This window comes from Watersipora subatra, chromosome 3, assembly GCF_963576615.1.
Source record: "Watersipora subatra chromosome 3, tzWatSuba1.1, whole genome shotgun sequence".
Lineage (NCBI taxonomy): Eukaryota > Metazoa > Bryozoa > Gymnolaemata > Cheilostomatida > Watersiporidae > Watersipora > Watersipora subatra.
In genome coordinates this window covers 2555586-2570736 of record NC_088710.1, presented here as the reverse complement: position 1 = coordinate 2570736, position 15151 = coordinate 2555586, and the positions used below count along the sequence as shown (strand labels likewise).

The 15151-nt window shown below is 35.6% G+C and overlaps 1 protein-coding gene across 1 annotated transcript; it reads right to left on the bottom strand.

Annotated features, from left to right (window-relative positions):
- Positions 1–8228: 8228 nt before the first annotated feature.
- Positions 8229–11918, bottom strand: LOC137389988 (tektin-3-like). The gene is made up of 9 exons (XM_068076195.1): positions 11725–11918; positions 11413–11591; positions 11199–11284; positions 10592–10800; positions 10205–10348; positions 9781–10003; positions 9359–9513; positions 8806–8927; positions 8229–8544 (listed from the first exon to the last, which is right to left on the bottom strand). The coding sequence occupies exons 1-9, from the start codon at positions 11913–11915 to the stop codon at positions 8432–8434; spliced, it is 1422 nt and encodes a 473-aa protein (XP_067932296.1). The 5' UTR covers positions 11916–11918; the 3' UTR covers positions 8229–8431.
- Between the last annotated feature and the right edge of the window lie 3233 nt (positions 11919–15151).

Below are 15151 nucleotides of genomic sequence, written 5' to 3'. Positions count from 1 at the left end.
AACCAGATGCTTTTGGTTATGCACAGTTTTAGAAGATTTTTGACATTCTCCTTCCTCTTCGTGGAGTTTTAGGCGTGTGATGTTCTTCAAATGGCATGCCAAACATTTATGTATGTCTGTAGCCAATGAACCTCACAGACTCCTCCAGAATAATACCGTAGTCCTTATGACAAACCTTGAATAGAACCTATGCCTCACTGCGCAATGCTTTGAACTTGTGCAGTGAATTTAGAGTACCCTGAGGCATGGGCAAAGATGCTGATGGAACACCCAAATTAAGGCATTGCATGCGTACATAACCTTGCTCAATTATTGTTCAATGAATGCCATGAGCTCTTTTCGGGTGGTCATAGCGGGTCACATTTTAAAAGCACATAGCAAGCAAACTTTGCCAATTAATTTGAGATGATACTTGCTGAAAACTATCATTCAGTATGGCTGCGTACTGCGAGGGTGTATCCAATGCTTTTATCTTTTTAACATGATCACATTAAAATTGAAAACCTGCCAAATTTTAGGAAGCACATGTGCCAGGTGACAACTCAGGAAGCGTATGGCCTACTGACAACCGCTGGGTGAGTGCTTGCCAAAATACATACTAAAAAGAAGATTATGGCTAGTATCTGACTTCTGCGAGTTGTACGGGTTGTATGGTAGTTCGACCCTAACTAAAGTGATAGTTCTGGCTTGATAGCAATGAATTCTGGACTTTGACTCAAGACAGAGTAATAAAATATAAACACACCAGAAATAACCTATATTAATTAAACCCATTTCATCATTGTGTCTGTCTGTTAGTCCGCATGAATGTTATACGTTTCCAAATTGTAATGAATTTTATTCAAACTTCACATGCATCTGCTCAGCGCCTTCCACCGGGTTGCTAAAATGTTTGGTCTCAAAATATTTTGGTCCATCTACGTTCCTGGGAACCAACATCTCAAACATCCATCGATATAAACCTGCTCTCATCAGGTGATAGTTTGAGAAAGATCTTTCTCAATTGTTCTTTATATTTTATTTTGTAGTATAATTCAGTTTACACTCAGTTTATTGAGTGCTCTTTTTTAAAGAACTAGTGTTTCTAGCGATAATATGTATATATCTGTATCTAGATATATACAGATATATATTATTACACACACACGCATCTCAGTGTTTGTTTGTCTTTTGTTTTCATCCCTGTGTCCAGCTGTAGCGATTAAAATCTAGCAAGTAAAAAATTCACTCAGCAAAGGATTTTGACCCGTGATATTCAAATGGTGAGCACACAAACATGCGCGCATAACCACTAGGCTAAGTCATTCTTATCATTACTAATGCTCATACGTATAGGTATATCCTTTTCGCGATTGCTCACGCTAAATATGCACTTTTTATTATTAGTTAATATTACCTTATACTATTGTTAACTATTAGAGATTTTTCAAAAGCCTTATTATCCCCATTACCTTTTAGGCTACCTACGTTTTTAATTTGTTGTTTTCAAATGTGCCGTTTTAATTTCAAATGTGCCGTTTCAATTTCAAATGTGCCGTTTCAATTTCAAACGTGCCATTTCAATTTCAAATGTGCCGTTTCAATTCCAAATGTGCCGTTACGCTCCTATTTTTGGTTTAGGCAAATCTGTAAAAGCTAAATACTTTTCATGTGGACAAATGTATTATCTGTAGTAGGAGTTGCCTCTACATTCTGGTAACATACTTTTATTACATATTGAAAATTTATTTTTATTAACTGTATAACAACAGTTACCATTCTAACTTTCAAATTTCATACCATGATAGAACTAAAACTGTAAGGGCTTTCCAACTTTTTCAAACAACCATAACTTTTGAATTTCATCCCATGAAAAAGTGTTTTGTGCAGTAAACATAGATTACGTGAAAACGTAAAACAAGCGTAAAGGTGTTTAAATGTGAAATAATTAGCAAGCCATAGTTAAATAAAGTCTGTTTTGCTGTGATTACATTGAAACATGATTTGGTACACAATTATATGATTGTAATTGGTTTCAGTGTTAGCATCAAAAAAGTTAAAATGTTGTTGAGAGTGGTATAGAAACCCATAGTTATTATCTAATGCAAACATTCCCTGGTAAAAATAATCAAAATTTTATATAAGTAGTGTAGATATTAAAAATTAGTAACAAAATAATATGTCAACCTCAGTAACTATAGTTACCTACAGTAACTTTAGTTACCTACAGTAACTTTAGTTACCTACAGTAACTATAGTTACCTACAGTAACTATAGTTACCTACAGTAACTTTAGTGTGTTTAGAGGTTATGATCTGCAATAAAATGTGCTATGCGCAGTACATAGCGTATGAGAGTTCTTACCTTGGAGACAGATGTATAACATAAACATTGAATTTAACTTAAATAAGTTTAGCTTACTAATCACATACTTGAAGATAAGTTTTAGTAGGTATTTTACTAAAATAAACTTCAACATTGTCATCGGCTAAAATTTACCAACCTACCTGTCTTCGGTTTCATCTTGTCTATAACTTATAGCGAATAACGCTGGACTGAGATAGAGAGCGAGCGAGCATCGTATCTCTTTCGAGTGTTAAAGAAATTTCAGTGTACACTATACCAGCATTTTCATTATTTCATCGTAATCAGTACACCTACTGCTAAATTGTAATTTCCAGTAAATTTTTTGTTGATATCGCGTGTCAGAAAAAAAGCACCACGTTCTACATGGTAAGGCGAAAAAGATCTTATAGCAGGTGCATCGTAGCCTGAGAGAATTATCGTAGCCTGAGAGAGCCATCATAGCCTGAGAGAGCCATCGTAGCCTGAGAGAGCACTGTATTAATTAATGATTTAGCGTGTGCAATCGTGAAAAGGATATACACTGAATGGTAACAACAATGGATATACACTGAATAGTAACAACAATGGATATACACTGAATGGTAACAACAAAGGATATACACTGAATGGTAACAACAATGGATATACACTGAATGGTAACAACAATGGATATACACTGAATGGTAACAACAATGGATATACACTGAATGGTAACAACAATGGATATACACTGAATGGTAACAACAATGGATATACACTGAATGGTAACAACAATGGATATGATGAGAATGGCTTATCCTTGTGGATACTTGTTAGTAAACTTGTTAGTATACTAGTGATTGGAATGACACAAGTTCAAATCTAGTACGAAGGTGACTTTTTATTGCTAAAACTTTATCGTTACAACTGAACAGACGAATGACAGACAAATAGACAAACATTGAAATATACGTATCTATATATATATATATATATATATATATATATATATATATATATATATATGTCGTCGTATATATATATATATTTATATGTCGTGTAATAATATATATATATGTCGTCATATGTATATATATATGTCGTGTAATAATATATACAGATATATATTGTGTGATATATACTCATGCTGTCTGTAGCATGAGTATATACTTGTATATACTCATGCTACAGACAGTACTGTTTCGGCTATTGAAGCCTTATCAGTGCAGCTCAGAGCTTAGGCAAGAGACACAAATCCCATTACCAATGAGAGTTGACTTCCTGCCATGAAACAACTAGGTTGCCTCACAGACGACAAGCATAAATATCTATCCATACATATATATGTATTTTTATAACTATATAGAAACATATATATCAACAAATAATATATATAAAAGTAACATTCGTAGGTGAAGAGCTCATGGTATGGTCAAATAACACAACAGAGTGTTTTAAAAAAAATTTGATGGAATAAATAATAGCTGGACTCAGGCCTGCCTCCAACAATTAAAATTCTCAGACCTCACCTAACCTCAATTTCAACTAACTTGCTAAATAGATTGTGCATTCATTTCCATGAATGTCTGATACATTATACTGACCTTTGTCCAGACTTACATAAGTTGGCATGCAGTATGCAGTGGAATGTGGAATGTGACTCTAGCAAGGTTATGGATGGTCTCGGTTGCTCAATGGGTTGTTTACATGATCCCATAGTCATTGTTAATAGCTTTTCTAGCTAATCGCTAATCTGCATCATAAACTCGGTTAACATTCGCATTGCAAAGCCGTGTTAGTTATGCGATAAAAAGAGGATGTTTTTCAAACAACAACCTTTCATATTTTCATGACCCCATTTCATTGAAGCCAGTGCTCTTGCTTGGTCTAGTGAATTTATACAATTAGGTCAATTCCTCAATTCACATCTGAAAAGTTGAACTGAGACTGATAAATATATATAGATTATTTCACTTTCAAAGGTTAAAGGTCAAAATGTCATGGATCTGCTGAACTATATCAAGTAAATACCCTTTCATTAAGCAGACAGCTTACGCTACATGCCTGCCTTTCCGATCATCCGGCATCATCTAATAAAATTTTTATGCAATCATATATTATATATGATATACTATAATATATTATGTATAGTATATTATATAATATCGAATATAAAGAGTATTTAACTGTTAATTAATTGTTAATGTTTAATTTGTTTTAAGTTGACACAAAATACATGTGGTACTTAATCGCAACAAATTTGTTTCAAGTAGATATACACTGGTTACATACCGACATACATTATCACCTGATAAGAGCAGACGTATATCTACTTGAAACAAACTTGTAGTGATTAGCTAAGTACTCTTTATTTTATTTATTATGCTGTAATTCACTCTGCACGCGGTGTATCATGTGCTTTTTCTATATTATTCTTTACGGAACTAGCTTTTCTAACAATAATAAATATAGTATGTATAAGTATATAACAAAAATTTGGTTAATAGGTATATTTCTGTTACAGGATTTCCTCAAATTTATGTCTGGCACTTTGGCATAAGAAACTCGGTTAATAGATGCTGATGATGGAGGGCTGGCACAGGTGGTCTTCTAGACACCTTTCAAGTCTCCGATGCCATTTATAATCTAGAGCCTACTATATAAGAAATCACTGTCATTGACCACCTGTCAGTGCCGTGAACATTTAACTGTTTGGGTATATCTCTGCTTCCAACTTGGTCAGACGAATGTTTTATCAGGTCGTCCACACAATTCATAGACAGCTCATTGTTGCACTTGACTATGAAACAGCAAACTTGTCAAAACTCTGCCAGTCAATAGACGATTTTTCAGTAAGTGCTTGCTAGTGCTTCAAGTGCTTCAGGAAGTGCAAGATACTAGCCAGATAATGCTACTTGCTTTTCTTACATTACCAACAATGCAAAATTTTTGGTGCCTATTAACGAATTAATTTTAAGATAATACTAGTTGGTGGTAGTCCGGTGCGCTTTGAGAAGTTAAAAAAATTAAAAAATTGTTTAAAAATTTCACTGAACAAATTCTGATAGTATAGCAGTTCTCTTTTCGTATTTTATAGCGATACTGACACCAGAGCCGGCAGCACTACCTGAAGTCCAAAAGCTTGTATTCTAGTGCCTTCAGTTGCTCTCGATTTAGTCCATTCAGGCGCAATATAGGCTCACAGTTGCTTGGACAATGTTAGGACTCACTCTATTACAATATAGGCTCACAGTTGCTTGGACAATGTTAGGACTCACTCTATTACAATATAGGCTCACAGTTGCTTGGACAATGTTAGGACTCACTCTATTACAATATAGGCTCACAGTTGCTTGGACAATGTTAGGACTCACTCTATTACAATATAGGCTCACAGTTGCTTGGACAATGTTAGCACTCACTCTATTACAATATAGGCTCACAGTTGCTTGGACAATGTTAGGACTCACTCTATTACAATATAGGCTCACAGTTGCTTGAACAATGTTAGGACTCACGCTATTACTATAAAAATAGTCAATTCAATCTTTATTCACACTCGAAAATAGAATCAAACAATAATCAGCAGGAATGATATTCATAAGTTCAGTTGAAACTTGGATTGTATCTATTGAGATATGCAAACTTGTGGTTTGGCCACTCGTTTAGTCTCTTCAGATAAAATATGTGTATGACTTTAAACATTTTACCATGTCATGTCGTAGCGACTGTGGTGGAAGTATTGCTAGCCGGATCAACCAAGGAATGTTGGACAGTTTTCAAGTTGCGCTAATCAGGTAAATTTTGCCAAAATCTGGATCAACCGGTATATATGGAAAAATTTCATGCTTGGCTGACAAAAATTTGCTGATAAAAGTGGTAAAATTTCAATTTAAGGTTGTTCAAGTTCAGTTTGTAGCAACCAATCATAGATGATCAAGTCGGCAGTTTCTCTATTACTTTCTCACTCAGAACAAATTTGGATTCACTTTACCAGAGTAAATATAAATTCTCTTATTATCTGTACTCATACACTGGCAGTCCCTGCACTGCGAGAATTGTGTCCATACATAATAACTATGGGCACAATTATTCTTTGATGCTACGAGGTGGTCTAGTGGTGCAGATAGTAGAGCGCTTGGTGTTGTATGAGAGTTTTTTTAGTCTGGAATATCTGTAATGCCTGGGTTCAATGCCAGTGTGCCACAATCTTTTTCCCAACACTCTTAGTATTACTTCAGACAGACAGACACGGCTCTTATTATAGTAAATATTGTGTGTTCTAGTATGGCTTGTGCTACCCTGTTTGTACAGAAACATTATGGTATATTTTGATATGTTCAAGGATCTTCTAACAAATACATTTTGATGCACCGAAGAACAAACGATTGAGCAAATGCAGTTATGGTTTCGCTAAAAGTGGCTTACATATATTCTGGAGTGTTCTAACCTGTAATAGCTCATTATGGTATTCTCTAGTCTACTTCAACACTTTGTTGTACATTCTGAAGTATTCTGAAATATTGCAATAAAATATATTATGTTCTGTTATAACTCACTAGTAGAACTATAACAATACTCTGTAACCATTTGGTTGGTGGATAGCTCTAGTTATAGTTTTCCTCTCTTATTGTACAGTCATCACAGTTGGGCTGCAAGTAGCAGTAAAAGAACAGCTATTGGATTCAGTGTAAAGTTATGAAGTTGCTAACCATTATAAAGTGAGGCAAAAAGCTATTTATTAAAAGTAACCCATGAACAGCTTGGAAAGTTCACGATGCAATACCAGATTTTGATCAGAATACTTCAGCGTACCATAATTCACATTTCACCTACTTTCTTAGTTTGCAGACTCAGAATTCTGGCTCAACTTGAGATTCTTTGCATAGTTAATAAATAATACAATTACTCGGGCTAGTTGTTTAGTGATACAAAAACACTAGAAACAGGTATTTACAAGCATTAATAGTAGGTAAGTATTTACAGGAGTTGTGTTCTTTTCCTTGGGACTCACGAATGTGAGAGCAACTACTAAAGCCTACTGTTACTCTGTTGAATGTTTGCAAACAATTTTTGAAGACGATTACAGTTGTGGTCTTTTCAGCATTGCTTTGATTTTCAGAGTAAACTTTCACCAATGAGGTGCTTTGCTAATGCTTTGTGATGAGGTAGTTCACAGGTTAGTTAACATAGGTAGTTAACATCCCTAAAACTGATTGGAGCAAAACAAAAGCACGAAAGACATGAAAACTAGCACGTGTAAATTTCATAATTTTGTAAGTTCTCTCCGACAATAAACTCACGGCTGCAGAAGTATGCTAACTATGTAAGTAGTTGTATCTTGTAAATAAAGGTGATAAAACATGGCTATTCAAAACTATGGCTAAAATGTGTGAGTTAAAGATTGTACAGCATAACCTATTGCTATTCAATTTTATTCCTGGTTTGGCAGTTTAATTTTGGAGTTTTAAGCTCCTTGACACTAGTCATTTTTACTTATCTATCTTTGATACACAATGCCTCAAATGTTTTTATGATTTGAGCAGTTTCCATGAAATTGAACTCAACATTTTGTGCAAAAAATAACTTTATTTATAAAGGAAATGTTAATGTGCAAAATACATTCTCATTAATATAAAATAATCATTTGATTTGTTGATAACTATTTGCGGTTAGCATTCATCTTCAGTGCTCTGAGCGTCTCTCCACAGATATCAGTAAAACTGCTGTGGTAAATTACAGTTGCTATAAAAATACTCACGATAATGAAACGTAAACCTGAAAATAAATATTCAATAAAAACACGTTATATTATAGTGTTACTGCGACGTGTTTTGTGGATGGACCATATGAAAAGCACATCAAGTAACACACTCAGTGATTCATAAACATTATTATACTTTAGAGGATACAAACACTTACTGATACATAAATAAAAGCAAACAACTCCAAAATATTAGTCTTTTGTAAGCGTATAGGTTATTGTGCAAATACGAATCAAAGATTTTAAAGAATTTCTAAGATAAAATTGCAGTTTTTGCCCAGGACAACAATTCAAAGCAAACATTTACTTTTAATAAGAATTGAGCTCATCTCATGACTTGATAAGTCTGAAAATGGAGGAGTTCTAGCAGGTGACTGGCATGCTGAAGATTGGTCCAACACTGTTGTTCATAGGAAAAGTTTTTCTCATGCCCATGCATGTCTTTTGATCAACATTCAGACTGTTCTCCTTGACAGCTGAAACAGAAATGAGTAGGTTAGAAGACACTTGTTGTAAGCTATCGGGGGACAAATGAACATCTGACAGAAGTCGGATCTACATTAATGATGTTCTACTTATAATCTCAATGTAATGCTCTCAGTTTCTTACAACTTGCTACAACTTGTCACAAAGTACCGCAACTTGTCATAAGTTATCACAAACACTGACAATCATACAAAACCTGTAACGGACACATCGGCAACTAAAACAATGTGTAGAAGTAGTGTGTCACTCACAGATATCATGCTGCAAGGTGTTTTTGGTGCGGTGCAGTCTACTAAGGGCCAGCTCAGCTTTTTTCAGCTTGTCCTTGAGATAGGCAATGCTCTGCTGCAGCTCTCTCACTTCTTCTTGCAATCTGCAATCATTAGTAAAAATGTCAATCAGTGTGTCATTAGAAAATAATGTTTTATCGGCGGCCATTTTTCGTTTCTCAGTTGGTTAGAAGTTCTCTCAATATTTGTCCATATTTCAAAAACTAACAGTCCAATTGAGCTGAAATTTTAAAATTGAACTGAAGCCTATCATGCACAAAGTGTCTAGAATTTTGTAACCTCACCTAAGCCAAAAGCACAGAATAAAAGCGAAACTATTCAGCCGAGTTTACTTGAGTGCTGGATCAAGTGGGAAGACAACTCCTTGAATTAGCTCATGTCCAAGTTTGCATGAGTTAAGTTACTCTTTGTATAATCTAGTATAATCTAACTAAAATAAAAAACCAATGGCCACTGTGAAGCTCTTGATATAAAACAACAAACGAGCTCAAATATGGACCAACAATAAACATACCCGGTCATCGCGGGGTCGTGGCAAAGCTCCATGTTTACTCTATGTGTTCTCTCTTCCAGTCGTGTCATGGCGACCTTGAGAGGAGCTTCCTTGTCAGCTATAGCCTTGCGCAGCAGTTCGATATTCTTCTCCATATCAAATATCTCAGCCATTGTCTACAAGTCAAGTAGAACCTGCCTTTTCACAATTTAGCCAAAATCACATGTCAGAAAAAGGGAGAGAGCGAGGAGAAAGGAAAAAGAGGAAAGAGATATAGAGGAGACAGATAACTAAGAAAACTGCACGTAAGTTTCGCCACAATAAGAGGAGTTCCATGTTAACTAAAGGGCGGGTTTACTTCATAAAACAACAACTAGAGAAAAAAATCTCAGACAGGCATACTCAGTTTCCTGTTATAAGTTTAGTAGACTCCTCTGATGTACCTTAGCAAGTTGGTCTTGAAGTTTGTTCCTGGCATCGACGGTCTCAGCAATGCGAGAGTTGAATGCATTGTTGCTGCCATTGAAGGCCGTCCACATTTCATTAGCACAGAACCTAAGGAGGGTATCAATATCTCCTCTGAGCTTCTCACTAGCTGCTCGCTCCCTCTGCGAGCGTCTGATGTTCTCTTGGGTAAACCTGACCCACGTCTCAGGCACAGAAATACTGTAATTCAAACGTAACAGCTTATTTAAAAGGATTTTTAAAAGGAGCCGCCAAATTGTCTATAATTGATTCATTCGACATGAAATAGCCTTGGATACAAACACTCTAAGCCCTATGATCAAACGCTGTTTTTGGTACCATTTTTGTTATATTTCTCCATCAAGATTGCTCAAATAAACTTATACAACTATATCTACTTACGTATTGTCAACGTTCTCAATGCCGGGGTAGTAGCCAAGACCCATCGACGTGTTCCTCAGCTGGTGGCACTTGTCATCGATTCCCTGGGCATGATGCTTGTCACCCGAGTCACACTCACAGGCATGTTGGGCAGCGCGATTTAGCCTATAATAGGAATGCCAGGGTGATTACTTGTAAACGGGACAGATAACTCCTAGGTGATTTATAGTTTATTGTATCATGGAATTATGGAGCGTTAGCTCAATTTGTTTAAAAAGGTATTAAAGGGCAAAACGAATGACAGCAGTGAGCGACTGGCCGGTATTAGGTATCAGGTAGGCAAGAGCAGCTGAAATGTGAACATGCTAGAAGCATGATTTCTAGGTCACGCGCTAACTGCTGCCTTACTTGAGTTGGATGGCAGCCTTCTCCAGCATCTTTCTCATCTTATCTTGGCAGTTCTTTATCTTATCAACTTCCTTAGAGAGGTTTTTCTCGACGCCATCATGAACCATATCGATACCTTGTCTCTTCTCTCTGTGTAGCAGGCACTCCTCAGCCAGCCTCAGAGGGTTAGCTGTATCAGCGTATGCTCTCTCCAACACTCTTTTGTACTCCTAGTAAAGTTGAATTACTTAATGTTAGTTTTAGCAAATTTTAAAAAGCATTGTCATAGTCTAAAAGCATAGCATGCACAATAGAAATGTAAAATTTAACTGTTGCAACGAGGCTTGCTTAGCGACTTTCTCAGACTACATACTATGAAAATATGAATATATCAATGTATATATATTATTAAAGTATATATGATATTAGATATTGATATATTGCGTCAGATGACTGACAAGTCCTCATGCAAGTTCTCGCTTGAAATGTTGGCCATATTCCAGAACGAAAGCCACAGATTCAGTGTATTGATGAAAACTTTGTTATGACTATTACAGGACATTGCTCCACTAGCGACTATAAGCATTTGATGCAGCCTACAGAACCATCCTGAAAAGGTTTAACTCACATTCAAATTGGCTATTTCATTCTGCATGGCTCCAATTTCATTGTTCAGCTCTGCCTTCCAGAAAGCAATATCTTGAACTCTCTCTCCTGGGAATAAGTAAAAGTTATGTTGAGTCACTAGGTATGAGTTACTATGTTGAGTCACTAGGTAATCTATGTGAACTACTGGTAGCAAACTAACTGCAACCGTTGACTAAAACTTCTTGACTACTAACCGAGCCTCTTGGTGTTCTCTGTCTGCCTATTTCTAGTTCTGCTGTCAATCTCTTTGACAGCTCTCCACGAGTCAGCGCGGCAGTCGGCGGCAGCAGCTCGCTCCCTCTGTGACAGCGAGTAGTGGGCCGAGTTAGAGCTGTGCCAGTCATTAGGAGCGAAACGCTTCCCAAGGTTTTGACTGTAAAAGCAAGCCGTTGACAGACACTGAATGCTAACTTATATAGGTGCAGTTATTTTAGAGCAACTTTGTTCTGGTTCTCCAGAGCTCTATGAGGCTAACATGGCTACAGGATCCATAAATAAAAACTCACGTGGCTGGATTGTAGTAAGTCCTTGTATTGCTCGTGGTGACCATCTTACTAGTGTTAGAGGCCATGTTTGGAGAGCTGATTCTGGGGGTGATACCCTGGCCACCCGCGCCGCCACCATTCCATACATCCATGTAGGCTGGGGTCGAGCTACGGCTTCGAACAATGGGACTGAGTGAGTAATAGCCAGCCATATTCTTACCTGCTGAGAGAAGGAGTCACATAGAATACATATCATCTCGCTAAGGGTTATACCAAAGTACATATTTGTTATCTTTTTGATAATTGTGGCTGATAATTTGGTTGATATCTTATCGCCATAGTATCAATTATCTTATAGAAAATCAAATAAGATGTACATGCCTCAAACTGCTTAATATTTTATAAAACTATAAAAATTGTAACTCTAAAAACAGTACATTTGAAAATTGTATTTGAAAATTTATAAAATCACATAGGCCTATTCCTTTCAAGCTCAATAAAAGATAACCAGAAAACTTTCAAAACATCTGTAGACTTTTAAAAATAAAAAAAGTTGAATCAAGGTATTTTATAATTTATTATATTATAATGATAGAGTAAGTATATTCCATGTTATATTCATATTCAACATGAAAGTATTAGAATCAACACTCAATGTGTAACTAGATTCCTGCTCAGAGTCTCTCACACATGAGTAATATTCCCTACGGGTTCGTATGATTGGCTTATCTCACGCTTAATTATCCAATTATTTGATACGATCAAACTGAATTGGAAAATTGCTCACTGTTTGTTGTCATTGACTACACTTGGTTACGACTTCGTTTTGCTATGCAGATTCTTGCAACAAGCATTGTTCTTTGTAAGGGGACATTTCAATGTAGACGAGTTAGCCTTATATGAAACTGTCTATTGTTTGGTAGCTTATTTTAAAAAATTCTAGAAAGCTAAAAACAATATAAAAACAAAGACAAGACCAATTATCTGCTTGTTCACTGTCTCTCACACATTGGTAATATTCTCTAACGACTTGGATGATTGGTTTATCTCACACTTAATTACCCAATTATTTGATATGATTGGACACAATAGAAGATTGGTCGGTTTGTTGTCATTGACTACACTTGGTTACAACTTTGTTTTGCTATGCACTTTCCCACAACAAACATTGTACACTGAACTAAAATTCCAATATAGATGAGTCTTATATAAAACTGTATACAGTTTGATGGAAATTTTTTTTAAACTCCTGGAAAGCCGAAAAACAATAAAAAAACACTACCTTAGGAGACTTCTTACAGCAGACTGAATATATGCCATTTTAGGCTTATCTGAAATAGAACTGCTATAAACAACTCATATGATTGGCTTATCTCCCGCTTGATTACCCAATTATTCGATACAATTGAACTCAATGGTAGATTGCTCTCTGTTTGTTGTCCTTGACTACATGTGGTTACAACTTTGTTATGCTATGCACTTTCCCACAACAAACATTGTACACTGAACTAACATTCCAATTTAGATGAGCTAGTCTTATATAAAACTGTATATAGTTTGATGGAAATTTTTTAAAAGCTTTTGGAAAGCCGAAACACAAAAACACAATAAAAAAGACGACCTTTGGTGACATCGTACAGCAAACTGAATATACGCCATTTTAGACTTATCTGAAATAAAACTGCTATAAACAACTCATATGATTGGCTTATCTCCCGCTTGATTACCCAATTATTCGATACAATTGAACTCAATGGTAGATTGCTCTCTGTTTGTTGCCCTTGACTACACGTGGTTACAACTTTGTTTTGCTGTTCAGACTACAGCATAGTAAAAAGTTTTGTGAGTAACTACCAGCCCTCTACTCATGGCGATCACTTTAACTGAGTCCTAAGCCTTAAGCTAGGTTGTAATATATTAAACATGAAGTTTTTCTAATTTTATTTGGAAAAAATATCAGTTTACTTTTTAAGAACCATGCTGTTGTTATTTATGATGTGAAGTACTTTTAAAGCCTCTCTAGAGCTTTACTTGAGTAAGGGCAGACAAGTCTAAAATTTCCTTTGAGAAAGGGCAGACAAATAAGAGAATTTCAATTGTGTAAGGGTAAATGAGTCTACATGTACAACTTAACTTGAGAAAGGGCGGATAAATCACAAATTATAGTTGGGTTAATGACAAATAAGTTTTCAACTTCACCTTAAAAGAGTTAATACCTATCTAAAAAAATATCATTTTCCAAAAATTCGCTGTTGCTGTGAGGCAGCATGAAAGTAAACTAAATCAAGATACGATTATACATAATGTTTGAAGCTTATAAAATAAAGACTTTTTCGTCATTTAATTAAATATTATTGTGTAACTAGTAAAATAAAATAATTTGAAACAATTACACCAGATGAAAAACATCCATTTTAATGTCGCAGATAATAGGTTATGTAATATGTTTGTAGCAGAGCTTGTGCCTATGATAACTGAGAGGTAATTCATAGTAGCTTTACTAACTAATAATTCTTCATCTACATACAATATATTTACTAAATATTATGGTATTTTGTTTACTAGAAATTTAAATTAATGACCAGCAGATAAAGCTTGTTTAAAATAAAATTTGTTTCCAAATAAAACAAGTGGAAGACACTGTGTGAACAAAATAAGGCGATAATCGGTAAAAAGTAATAAAGCTGATGGAGTAAAATACACTTCCAATCTCGAGTATAAACCCTACGCTAGAGTCCCTTATCTTGTCAACTTGGTAAAGCGCTAAACTCACCTTACAGAGAATATTTGCTGTGAGAGAAATATAGGTCTGTACTGGCAGAGAACAGAGTGAAGTATGGCAGGTCCTCTGTAGAAGCTGGCTAGATAAGACGCTGGCAGAACTTACACACGTTACTAGGGTATACAGACCGGCTAGCAACAACCAGTTTCCGAATTTGGTTGACAGCAGTCTCCAAGGACGATGCACATGGCAGCAGGGGTGTAACCATTGCTATTAATTCCTACTACTAAATAGTAAAAAGTGAACAACAAAATAAAAATATAGACTTGATTGTGAGACCACAAGGAACAAATTGAAAAGGCTTCAATGCAAATAGTTATATTATTTGTGGTGTTTTTAAGTGAATTTCATATTTGGCCACCCTAAATCAACTGTTTAGAACAACCGAGACAAAAACTGATCATTCTATGGAAACATTGATTATTTATGAATTATTGAGGAGATATTCCACTTGTCTAGTAGATAATAGATGATGGTCATGCTTTTGTTCCTATTGAGGCTATCATGCTAACACCTGATCCCTTCAGGCGTGAGTAGGTCAGTCAATATTTCACCTGTCGCATTCATTAGAATATATGTGTGAATAAGAGAGGCGCACCCGAAGCAATAGCTGAAAAAAGGCCTGAATTGATTGAGTTTCATAGTTATAGGCTCTGTTAGTTTAGG

Coding starts and splice junctions, on each gene's coding strand:
- LOC137389988 (XM_068076195.1), bottom strand. CDS start 11,915: ATGGCTGGCTATTACTCACTCAGTCCCATTGTTCGAAGCCGTAGCTCG. Junction 11,285..11,412: donor AGAGAACACCAAGAGGCTCG/GTTAGTAGTCAA, acceptor ACTTATTCCCAG/GAGAGAGAGTTCAAGATATT. Junction 8,545..8,805: donor CACCTTGCAGCATGATATCT/GTGAGTGACACA, acceptor TTTCTGTTTCAG/CTGTCAAGGAGAACAGTCTG.